The sequence below is a fragment of the Oryctolagus cuniculus genome, chromosome 12, assembly GCF_051225735.1.
Source record: "Oryctolagus cuniculus isolate XC-2025 breed Fujian yellow rabbit chromosome 12, ASM5122573v1, whole genome shotgun sequence".
NCBI lineage: Eukaryota > Metazoa > Chordata > Mammalia > Lagomorpha > Leporidae > Oryctolagus > Oryctolagus cuniculus.
The window spans coordinates 48655001-48668134 of record NC_142878.1 but is presented as its reverse complement, the minus strand read 5'-3'; the positions used below and the strand labels follow the sequence as shown (position 1 = coordinate 48668134).

At 30.8% G+C, this 13134-nt stretch overlaps 1 protein-coding gene across 8 annotated transcripts in view; it reads right to left on the bottom strand.

Annotated features, from left to right (window-relative positions):
- The window catches only part of NOVA1 (NOVA alternative splicing regulator 1), a 155443-nt gene that overhangs the window by 140256 nt on the left and 2053 nt on the right, over positions 1 to 13134 (bottom strand). For 6 of the 8 annotated variants that reach the window (XR_011380473.2, XM_008269458.5, XM_017348235.4 and 3 more), the window contains exon 2: positions 13076 to 13134. This exon is cut by the window's right edge and continues 85 nt beyond it. Coding sequence is in view for 5 of the 8 variants with exons in the window: in XM_008269458.5 (XP_008267680.1) it covers positions 13076 to 13134 (59 nt within the window). In the remaining 3 variants the exon portion in view is untranslated. Of the gene's footprint in view, positions 1 to 6060; positions 6141 to 7864; positions 7987 to 13075 lie in introns of those variants that run through there. The other 2 variants (XM_070053337.2, XM_051822735.3) reach the window with 1 other exon arrangement.

Below are 13134 nucleotides of genomic sequence, written 5' to 3'. Positions count from 1 at the left end.
TTCCCTTCCCTACCCACTCTATTCCTGAACAATGCCCACGTGTCTGTGTGACTTCCTGACATTTTAACAAACTTTATCATTTTGTACAGTGTAAAAAAATGCATGTAGTCCTTACCCACATGATTTATCCCTTGAAATTATGGAAATTATCCCATCACATTGTAGTTGATACTTATTTTTAAATGTGATGATTTGAAGGGACTTCCCTGAAAAAATCTTTGATAAAAGCAACATTCTCTAAAAATCAAAATATCAGTATGCCCAAGAAAGCTTTGACATAAATTCAAAATTGACTATTTCTGTCATAAAAGGGCAGTGTTTATTGTAGTTTGCTTTTAATTGCTTTCAATACCAAGTCTCCTAACAACCTCAAATCTTTTCTTATCAACATTTGTACTTTTCCTAAAACTGAAAATACTGTTTTCAATTCTTACTTTACAAAAAACATTTTTGGTCAAAGCAACTATATTAGCATAATACTTTGACAAAAATTCAATACATAAAGCTACTATTCACATTCATAAATAATATACTATCTTTTCAAAAAAATCTAAAGTTCAGAGAATAAGTTTGTCAGGAAGACAAATCCCATGATAATCATAGCAACAGCAAAAAGATTTTTACAAATGTTAAAAACAGGGATTGACAAAGTAAAGGATTGGTCAGGATAATAAACCCACCAACCAGAAACTATGTAAGTAGCAGCCTTCCACTGTAAAATTACTAATCCTAGTACATTACACAGTTGATATATGCCAACCTAAAATGCCACATATGGCATACCTAACTCACTATAAGTTTGTGTTTTCATACACAGTGCCATTCTAGTTTTTAAACACCATACCAAATACACAAGTGTAACTCAAGAAAAACTTTTGAGAAGAACATACCTTTTCTTAAACAGACTAGGTACTCTCTTCAGAAGGCTAAGTGTAAAACATGACTTTAAGGAAAACATCACTGAAAAATTTCAGAACAGATGATACATTAAAATATAAAATAGTATATCATTGTGCAGATGGAGTTTATAAAAAAAGTTAAACTTAACTGTTACTTTTAAACAACTCATCAATCAAAAATTTCATTGCATTGTTTCTCATACATAATCATATTTCCTCTGCAAAAAAATGTATGTAGTCCTTGTCTGCGTTATTTATCACTTTGTAAACAAGTCATGAACTCATGTGGACATCAATTTTAAGGCAATGAGACTTTTCTTATGCTTCCTTTTGAAACTGAATTCAACCTTGAGTTATACAACTGGCATTACTGAATTATGAATAGCACTTAAATAAAGATTACACAGTGAATATTTTTATTTTAAATCCCCATCTGGTGCTTAATGTCACTTCAGCTGTTCAATTTTTTAATGTTTCTCCACACAAGTAGCCAATGATTTCACAAATCAGTATAAAATGCTAAACAGACTTTAATCTCATTTTGTAAATGAAAAAATAGTGCCATATTTTTCAGTCACTTTTTAATAATTCATCTGAACTATAAGCTTATCAATAAGATTCATTCTTCTAAGAAAGAGTTTATCAATGCTGGAAAATCCTGGTGACTCTCAATTAAACAAAATTCTAATCAAACTTACTACATAACAGAGTACCTACTAATAAATAAGTGGTAAGTTTCTATTTCCTTTAATATAAAATACCAGTGTTTCTAAAAAATATCAAAGCTTCAGTGTTTAAATGGCTTCAAACTCAAATATAAAAAATAGATGTACATTGTGCAAATCCCTAAATTTCATCGAATTAAAAATAAATTCATCATTTTATGCCATAAAATCTAGAAAGGTTTACATATTGAAAAATTCAGAACATGAGAAAAAATTTTACCAGGTATATGATTCTAAACTGCTATGAATAAGAAGTAAACTAGTTAAAGAAACCATTCAGGTCAGTAACTCTAAACAGACAATGCTATATGTAAAAGTGAGCAACTATTAAATTCAGGTTTCTGCCTCCAGAGTTTAGTGCAAAACGGTCTTCACCGACATTTGCCTTTCTTTAGGTCCCTACATTGTTTTTTCTTCCACACTAGGCAAATATTTGTTGAATTCAGCATAACTCTTACACTTCTTAAGATCTTTTTCTATCTTTCTAGTTACCTTAGGTTTCCCTCTGTCATTTGTCTTCTTAATAAATAAGTCTTTCATTCTACCTATATGTCCTAGGAAGAAAGCCAGACTCTTCAGTCTAATACTGAATTCTGCTTTTAGACAATTAGGGTAATCTTTCCTCTAAATTACAAATAGCACAATTTAAATAGAGACAAACAGACTTAAGAAATAACTCTTGCTAACGAGTTTATCTAAGATGAATATTTTTTAGTCAGGCCATTTGGTTCATATGTAACATATTGTCTCTTATCTGTAAAAATATCTATAATGCCTCCCTATGACCCCTACCTCCAGTCTCTTCTCTTGCCACCACACACACACACACACACACACACACACAGCAAAATCCATTTTATCTGAGAAAATACAAACTACCCTTGGAGTCTTAAATATACCAAGATTTTTTTTTCATACCTTTATGTCTGTATATTTTTCTATCTCTGTGCTTTAAATGACCTTCCACCCTTGTCCACCATGCAAACTAAAAATTCAACTTTCAAAATCCAGTCAGCTCCTCTATGAATTCTTCTTTGAAGTTGAACCTCTCCCTCTGAAGACCCTGCCACTCACTGACAGAGGTAATTTCAACTTGTAGATGTAATTCTCCCATTGAATGCTTATGAAAACTTTATTATAACCAGGTTTTCATCTTTTTTTGTCTCTTCCTGCTCCATAGGTTGAGACTAAGATCTGCAGGGCATTGCACACTTAGTTCTAACCCCAAAGAGAACACACAGAGGTCTATCAAACTTAAAGTCAGAGCATATTGTTGGCATAGAAGAGCAGGGGAAGTAGCCAGATAAAGAAATTCTAGGGTTATTTTAACAAACTGTTTTCTAGTGGTTCTTACAATCTTCACAACTAGGCATCAGGAATGAAAAAGAGTACATCTATTAAATCTTTAGAAAGTTCATCAGTTTTAATTATAATGGTAAAAATCAAATGATGTATTAATATAAGAAAAACACTAGCATTTCATGTAGTTCAAGTTTTTCTTGAAATTTTAAATGTTTAGAAAGTAACTTTCCTGAAATTTTAATTACTTGTATAATAAACACCTTGATATTTCAAGCTAGTCAAACTAAGCAAATAAGTTATATTCAACTACATACATGGTGTATTTTTTTTCTGAGTAAATAAGAAAATTAAATTATCCCTCTTCTAGGAGTCACAACATAACTTCTGCCCACAGAGTCACATGTTAATTTCCCCCAACAAATGTGGAGAAGCTGATGTAAAGATTTTAAATAAAATATTTAGTAATCATACTTTTGATAGTGTATCACTTTGATTTTCCAGGTGTTCAAGAAAAACTGTAAGTGGTTTCTGTGTTCTCTATCACTTGGGTCATATAGCCATAAATTAACTATAATGTGCTATAGCCATGAACTTTTATATTATAGGTACTTTTAATAACTTTATTAATTACTAAATCTTAATTAAGCTCATGTTGCTTAAGTCAGGGTGTTTTAATGATGTTCTTCATTTTCGAGGTGCCTTTGAATATTCCATAAAATTGGCTTTAAGTTTCCTCCACACAAGATAGCATACTTAAAAAAGAAGGCAAAAAATTCCTCTGTCATTCTCCACTCTTCCTCTTTAATACCTAGTCTATACCTATCATTCCACTACAATACATTTCTTGTTTGTTCTAATTTCTGAAATCATTATTTCACTTATCCCAAAATACAGGTATTACACACACACACACACACACACACACACACTCCATCAATAAACTAGAAGAGTAGTGAAAAATTAAAGACAAGACTGCCTTCTACACAAACTATATTGACACTACTTGAGTACTTCAGAGAAAAAATCTCAAATTGCTTATTCATTCACACATCTTTTCAGATTTGCAGTCAGTAAAGCACAGAGGTATTTTGAACACAGAGCAGTAGGCAGGAAGAATGACATAAATTCTCCCACATCAATGGATCCTAATCCAATTATTCAACTGATATGGGTAAAAACTATGACGAAAGATTTTTTTGTTTTGTCTTGTTTTAGTTTAAAGCTGTAGAAGGAAAAGTCTTCAAAATCATGTTAAGTACCTTTGTAATTACATTAGAAAGTAGTCCTTAAGCCTATAATGCAATGAAAACAACATCAGAATTCTAATTAACTGAGAAGTGGACCAATTTAATGACTAGACAAAGAGAGAAAATACGGCATTTCTTTTTTTTTTTTTTTTTTGCAAATTAATCATCATGGTATAGCATAGTTACATTCTTACTTAGGTTGTATTACAATTAGCCCTGTGTTTATTTTTGAATCATAATATTTGTCCTTTTTAAAGCAACTGTTATAAATGCATAGAAAAATGTCATACTTAGGGAAGGGATGTGAACATGGAAAAAACATAGATTCTTGAAATAATCCTTGAAAACAAAATTTGACTTAGAAATTCTACTCTTCTAAAAAATCAAACTGAATACTGTTTAACCAAAAATAAAAAATACGTACATAAGGAACATATAAGCAAGAAAAAAAATGTTAATGAGGAAAAGTAACAAAGCTGCAGAAACAAATCACCCCAAAAACATGGCCATTTTTAATCGTATAAATATAGGAAAAGAAAAAATGACAAAGCAACATCTTCTAAGAAATATAATTAATCAGATCTTTTTTTACAAAAACATGTTACAATGAGGAAAGAACTCCCTGTTTTTGGTCCTGTGGTGTGGCAAATCAACTTTTAAAAAAACTGTAAAATAACTACTGGGACATCATCCTACTCTGTTTTTTATTTTGTTGTTCTCTTTTGTTAAAGAACATACTCATTTTAAAAATCTAGGTGTAGAAAAAAGTTAGGGACTTTTCTCCTCAGTCATATCCACACAGAATAAAGAAAAACTAGAGCAAACCTAAAAGAAAAATAAAGAACCTACTACAAATGCACCACAAATTCAGAAATTATATTTAAAAGCCACAGGAAAATGGTTGTCATTAGAAAAATTTTGCATAAATTTAATCTTTTGATGCCTTCATCTTCTCAACTGTCAAGTGAAGATTCTGGAAGAGGTCATACGTAAGCTCCACATCACTTTCACCCAGTTCCACAATTCTACAATTTGTCCAAATGCTTCCAACAGAAAGCCTCTTAGTTACTTAATAATGTCATCATTTAATCTTTGACAAAGATGCAATATAAAAAGTTGAAAGCAAAATCTAAGGAGAAATGGGAAGCACAACTTCTTGTGGCAAATAAAATCACACCTATATTCCCTTAATGAAGAAAATATACTTTTAAAAGTATTTCAAAGATGAGTATGATGAAAATTAAAGCGCTAAAATATTTAGCAACATCAAACAAGTAAAAAGAAAACAGAACCATGCATTCCATCCCCTACCACTGTGTGTAACAGAAACCCATTACACCATTTCTTTTTTTCCACCATTCCTCCCAAATCACTGGATCTTAAAAAACCAGAACCATGGCCCAATCTAACTCCCAGAGCAGCAAATTATTAACAACTGGTTGAATACAACCATCTTCTTTGGGATTAAAATGGTTTTTAAAAACTAAATAAGCTGAGAACCATCATTTATTATGTCATAGAAGGAAAAAGGATTTGATATCTTAGTTAATAACTAATTCATTGCCTGAAAATATATCTCGTGAATAGAATTATGGGGACTTCGATGTATAGCTAATTTTCAAAAATATTTTAGAACAAAAAATTATTCCTCAAAACTTCAAAAAATATGCTCAGTTTCACAAGGAAAATAAGACACATTCTCTAAAATTTAAAAATTTACTGAGTTCAGAATAAAATTCCTTATAAATTGAAAGTTTACTGAACATCAGTAAGACATAAGAGAACTTGAACTAAGAAATAAAAATTTAACATTAATTTTAAGTATCTATATAAAATTATCTTGAGAATGGACAAAAATGTTTTACTTTCCACACCAAATAATCTTACCTGTATCATTTTGCTGTTAAAAAACTCAAGATACTGATTTCATTTTTCATCTGGTCCTGTCAACGATGCTATGACAGGCCCTGCAGGAAGCAGCAAAAGATCAATGATGGAGTGAAGATAGAATGTGTTTTCATGATCAAGATTTGTCATGGGAAAGGATATCCATAGAGTGTTCAAAATTTAGCAAATACTGAACATATCTCCAAAGTTTACCAATTTATACAATATTCTTTTTTTCCACTATATAATCTAAAAACATTTGTTTTTTAAATTTCTTCTTTATCAAAACTTAAAAAATTATAGTGAAGTACATATGTGAAATTTTAAAGTATAATTTTTATTGGTAAGAATTGAAAAGAAAATAATAGTTCATGACATCAAAAATGAAAACTTTGATTAAAAAATGAAATGATATATGTACAAAAGTACTGCAATATTTCTCTTGACCTCTAGAGAGGATTATCTGAATCTTACTTCTCTTAATTATTATAACTGCCGATAAATGATCAACAATCCATAATTGAATTAAAATAAAAATAATTTTCTTGCACGCAGTATCTTCAGAATCAAATAGTTACTGCCAATATTGGTTACAAAAAAAAGAAGAACCTTCAGAAAACATATAAAGGTTAGAAAACATGTTAGGAAAAAAATAATCTGAGCAACACCAGAATTTAATTCCCTTGAGTAACTGACAAATTATATTCAATGGATACCAAAAAAATTCGTTAAATTACTAAAGCTAATAAAACTACAAAATTGCTTCACAGAGACTCCAGATTGTTTTTTCTGTTTATATTGCAAATTACCTTAAAATAGCAGTGTATCTTGCCAGATCTAGTTTAAAGACATTATAACCTTAAGAACTGTTTTCACTAAAGGGCCAATTTCTGATCAGGACTGTGGTAAGAGACAACTCTCATTACTGGGAATAATATTAGCACACACAATAAACTTCTGTACCATCATGGAAGCACATTCTTAAGAAACTACTGCAAACAGGTAGAGTCATTAAAAACAACAGACTAACTTTAGGCTTTTAGCTGACTCAATTTTAATCTGCTTATAATAAAATGTGGCAAGGAATCATTTAATCATTTCGATAGCACTCTTATAGTATGTGCAAATATCTTTAAAATATTTTAATATGATGTAACTATCATGATCGTTGGCACATTTCAAAATATAAAGTTCCCTGGCCAAAGTCCTTAACATACTAAAAAGATATAACTTAATTTTACATGGCTTATTTTTCCTATAAAAGTAAATAGATGTTAATCTCAGGTAATAATTTTAAAAGAACCACGTAGTATTCCCACTTATTTCCACTCACTCATGCATTAAAAATGTACTTGGAGAACAGAGAAATTTTAAATGCTTCTGACTTAATGATACTTTCTGCTTATTTCTACACCTAAACCTCCCACCCTTTTCTTAGGGTTATTCTATTGGATGCATGGTAAATCATTTTAGCTTCAGTAATTCCATTTTAAAAGCCACCTAGTCTTTAAATGGAGAGATGAAGAAAATGGAAACTTCACCAACCTAAACATCAGAAACTACTGAAAAGTACTGCTTCATTTCCTGCATGCTGCGTTTTATACCATGACACTTCAGTCTCTGAGGGTCAGGGTAATTAAGCTCCATAGCAGCTGCAGTGCAATGTGAGACACACACGGCTGTACTTCCCACCAGTCCATTCCAATTACCTGTAGTATTCCAGCACTGGACAAGTGACAACCAACCTCTTCTCTCTAGTCACTTGTTCCCGCTGGTCTACTGATAAATGTTAGAACAAACTAACCTCTTTTTGGAAAAGACTGCAAAGCTGAATGCACCTGCTGCAGGCTGCAATGATGAGTCCCAGAGAGATGTTTGTCAGTCAGATCTCTGCAGATGTTGTTTAACTTTATGCTAGAGCTGTATCCAAAGATGGAAATGAGATGGCAATCAAGCACGAATCTCCCACCCTCATCCTGCCCCCCCCACCAAGCTTTATTTTGAAAAGCTACATTTGCTCACAAAAGTTGTGATTTAAAAGATAGTTCCACTAAACTGGAAACAGAACTAAGACTAAACTAGGCGGTTTTAAAAAGAAATGTTTATTAGGTGCTAAATTTTAGGTAATACATTGCATCATAAATGTTCAACTAATGCCATTGTGTCACTTAATAAAGAATTTTTAAAACAAATTGTCTTAAGTCAGAGCAAAACAAAATATATTAACAATAAAATACATGAGTGGGTTTTTGATTGATGGTTTGTTGGTTGTGCTTTAGTAGTATCACACACTCCTTAGTGTTTCCCAGACACAGATCATTTTTCCTTTTTGTTTATTATATGAAACATAAATGATACATAAATATTGAACTATCTCAACAGCTGTGTGCACTATTTTTAAACTATCCAAGGAATCCTGTAGGTGATACCTGCAAGGCAATGCTGCTAAATGTATTTCCTTACAATGTCCCAAATTTTAAATGAGCTATTTTTCCAAAACCCAGAAGTCTTCAAATGGTAAATTTTGAAGTAACATTGCGCTATTTGATGCATGAAAATACCAACATTATAATGATGTTCCATAACTCAATAAACCAATGATAAAAGGCAAAACATCAGAATGAAATTAAAAAATCAAATAAAATGAAAAATCTCAGGCCACAAAACATTTGTATGCCTGAAGGGTAAAAATCATAACTTTGGAAAAATACAGTGTTAACATAGATTGTGTTATGACAATAATGTTTCTTCAGATGTTCAGCTTTCCTTTTAATTAAACTAAGAACATATTTAATAAAAAGAGCAAATTTCCACAGAGCTCCTAATGTCTAAGTGAAAGACAAGATTAATCCTTCAACTAAGGATAAGAGAGACAAAATATAAAGTAATCTATAGCAGTAGATAGTATGTCAAATGCAAACATTACAACTTTAAGATTTAAGGAAAAATATGTATCAGCAACTCTGTGATCATACGAAAACTAAAGGAATTGTATGATATAAAATGATAACTATCCTATGAAACCCCCCCAATAATGTTGAAAATTATACTACTATATTTTCTCTACTGGTAACAGTTCTATTTCTCTATTAATTTTGTTTTTGAAATATATACCGGTAAGTTTCTAAGGTATTTTGCATCTAAGATCAAAGAACAAAGTACAGACTGCAACTTTGAGAAACTAAAAGATTAATATTCACATGTACTACCAATACTGTAATACTCTTCCCTAAACAATATCAACAGAAGCACTGCATTTTAAAGTTCATTATCCAATGAATTTCAAAAAAAATCATTTGTTTATAATCCTATTTCTAAACATTAAATTGACCATTGAATTATTTCCCAATAAAAGCAGCGTAAGATATTTCCCTCATAAAATAATTTTTACTTATATTCTGCTTTTCCATGATTTTAAAAAATGTATTGTACAGCTTGTGATTTCAAGACAAAGCAACATTCAGGTTGAACAGCAATAAAACCAAGACATAATGGATCTAAGAATAACGAATTTAAAGTTTAAATTAAGGATCATAAAATGAAATAATATATATTAAATGCAATCCTATTTTATAACCTACAAATATGAAAACAGTAAACATTACACACAAAAACATTCCAATATCATAGTGAAGGATTCCTATTTGACCGATACAATGAATATCTCCAGTGTCATATGACAGAATAAAAATAGATGTACTACAAAGTGTTCTAAAATCTAAGGTACAGAAGAAAATACTTATTTTATACATCCTTTCCTACTCCCAACCAATAAGGTATTCAGTAAGTTTTTCTGATTTCATCTTCGAAACTTCTATTACAGAATTTTAACTGATAAAATCTCCTATTTATTAAGGAAAACAAATAACCATCTTCAGATATCAAATATAAGAATTAGAAAAAAACTATCACCTTTCAAAAAATGAGTATATTTCCCAAAATCGGAAAGGTCTTTTTTACTACAAGGGAACTTAATGTAATATAATTATAAAAGGATATATAAATAAGCCCAATTCAGTAGATTTAATTAAGTAAGAAAAAGAGACATATTTCTAAACCACCAGTAATAAGTCAATATTCTCTAAGATGAGATTTTTAAAAGTAAATGAATTATACAAGATAACAAAAAATAAATCTAATAATAGATTATGTTCTTTTGATTAAAGTAATTGAAAAATATACTTCATAATTCCTTATCATACGATTTTCTTATTATTTTATTCAATATTTAACATGTTGAAAAACATAAGGTGCAAATTCTATATTCATACCAACCAAGTGCAAAAATCTTTCCTTCATTTCAGTGAAAATTTTTTAAATTACTCAGAAAGGCAGAGTTGCTTAAAGTTATTTGAAAGATATAACCTGAGCCAAAAAGAAAACAAAAAAGGAAAAACAATTTTGAAGAGATCACTTTGGCCATAATTGTTTTTAAATATATTTCAATAGAGGTGAAATTTATTGAAATATCCTTAAAGTGTAACTGTATTCTGTCATACATCCAGTAGTATCTGAACTAAACCTTATGAACACAATATCATTCTTTTTCAATACTTAGGTAATTTGAATAGATCTATTAGATTATAAAACCAAAGTACACTTTTCCCCAAATATACTTTCTTATCAAATGAGAAACAGAAAAATGCTTCATGAAATAAACACCAGGCATATTCATGCTAATAAAACAATCATAAACATATTCACACAAAGGGCTTCTGAATTATTGCATAATCCTTAAAGAAACCCTTTATAACTAGACAATATGAATCACAGCTTTATAATTTCGCTGATTTGACACGTGCAAGGTAAGTATTCCTTAAATGTATCTGAGTAAGATAAGTTGAAAGGAGCCCACAGGCTGTTGTTGAAGAATACCAGTACCTTGGGTAATTCCACAGGCTTGTGGTCAAATGTGAAAAGAAACACCACTAAAATTAAAATCTATTGGAAGAAAAGAGATGTATCTTTTCAAACAGGTAATAACCTGGTTAAAATCATATTTTAATACTAACTGTTCAGAATTCTTAAAGCTTCTCAAAAACTACAATGCTTTATTTTATCCTTAAAATTGACTCCACAGTGTGTGATTGGTTTCCACCTGTTACAGGCAAAGGATAAGCCTTCTTTTATCCGACAGACATTTCAACTCACATTTGAACAGGTTACGTCACCACACACACACAATTTTATTCAGCACATTCCAGCTTCCCATTTTTTCCAACGGATGTCCTTGCTCTATACAAATAACGTGCCTCCGAACTATAAATAAAATAAGCAATTTCAATGTAATAAGAAAAAAATGCACAATTAAGTAGACTAAACACAAAAGATCTAATTCTCAGTGCACCCTTTCCAACCCACAGAAAATAAACTATATTCAAATGAAAAGGCATTTAATTTACTATTTGGAATATCCTTGATAAACACCAATTTTCTGTAACATCCCTGCACATCTGATACCACCTCATGTATAATGCAAAAAAGCTATTTCATTTTCATCTATTGACAGTGAATTTAATTTACCATTGCAGCTCTTTTCCTAGAACTATCATGTTATTAATTCTGCAATCAAGCTCTTTTGAGTGCTTTTATTTCTACTAAGGGTTTTCGGAATTCCATATTGATTTTTTTCATCATAATATACCTTTTAAATGTATGAATATGAATTTGTTAGCAAACTTTCCTAATGCATAAGGAAAGTTTCTCAGACAAGGAAAGCCATCTGCAAAACTACACTCACAGGAACAAACTTTACAGAGCTATTATATTCAATAGATCGCATGTGTTTTAATTTGATAAAGGTATGTTAAGTCAAAATGATACATTTAGTTTATATAACTAAATGATAGTTTCAACCACTGCAAAACCTTCTTATCCAGTATAATGGTCCATTCTCCCACCAAGCTATTGGCTACGAAAAAGAAGTCCTCCAAATGTTTTTGCTTACGTTCATGCCAGATGTCTTTTCTGTACTAAAGTACTCTTAGTGAATTAGATCACTAAAAGCAAATCAGCTTTCTTTTCCAACAGGAAAAAAAAAATAAGCAGTTATCAGTTCCCTCAGCATTGAACCAATATCTTTATAGCCATAAAGCTAAAATGACCCCCAAAAATGGCGGCAAGCTAGATCTATGTAAAATCAAATCAGCTAATAACATTTTAACTACGAGATACACTACTCAATTAGGAGACTTCTCCATTAAACTTAAAATACGTACATTAAGTAGCAAAATGATGAAAAATGAAAGAAAAGATGAACATGCAGAACTGTATAACACCTGAAATAATAAAACACACTGAAAAGTAAAAATAAAAAAAGATACCACCTAGGAAACTTGCCATATTCCAATAGTTTACTGTACCAACTGTTAAGCATATTTTAAAACTGTTACACATATTTTAAGCAATAAAGCTCTTAAGTAACACAAATTTTGCAATATTATTTTACTTCTTATATAACAATACAGATTTCCTTATTCCAATTACATTAAAATCACAAAATTTTAAAAATCTGAAGAGGCAGCTCTTGTCCTCTTCACTCCAAGGCCAACAAACAAAGCAATGAAGCAGAAAGAGGTACATAATGGATTCAGAAGTAAATGGTCCATTCTTTAAGAAGCCTCCCTACCCCCACCTTTGAATTCACTCTAGACTAATTGTCATTACAATGATGTCTGAAAACTTTAGAAGAACCCTATTTCCTGATACCAGCTGTCCAGGGTTCTATCTTTAAATTTTTGAGTATTTTTCCTAATAAAAGTATTCAGAAATATGCAAAAGAACAATCTTGCAATCCACTGAAGTCACATACACAGTACATATCGATTATAGGGAAAAGACATAACCAACCATGGAAATATGCTGAAAATTTGTCCATAACATACTCTAACACAGCAATTTATAAAGTCCCTCACTATTGTTTAACAATTTCTTCTGAGACAACATACAACACATGTAGGTTCTCTCTTACTTTGCTTGGGAATTCATCAAACAAGCTCTTTACCACTGCACCTACCTGGATAAAAATCTTTGGACTTAGACAGCTTGATGGTGGCTCCAGTTTCTTTTTGCAAC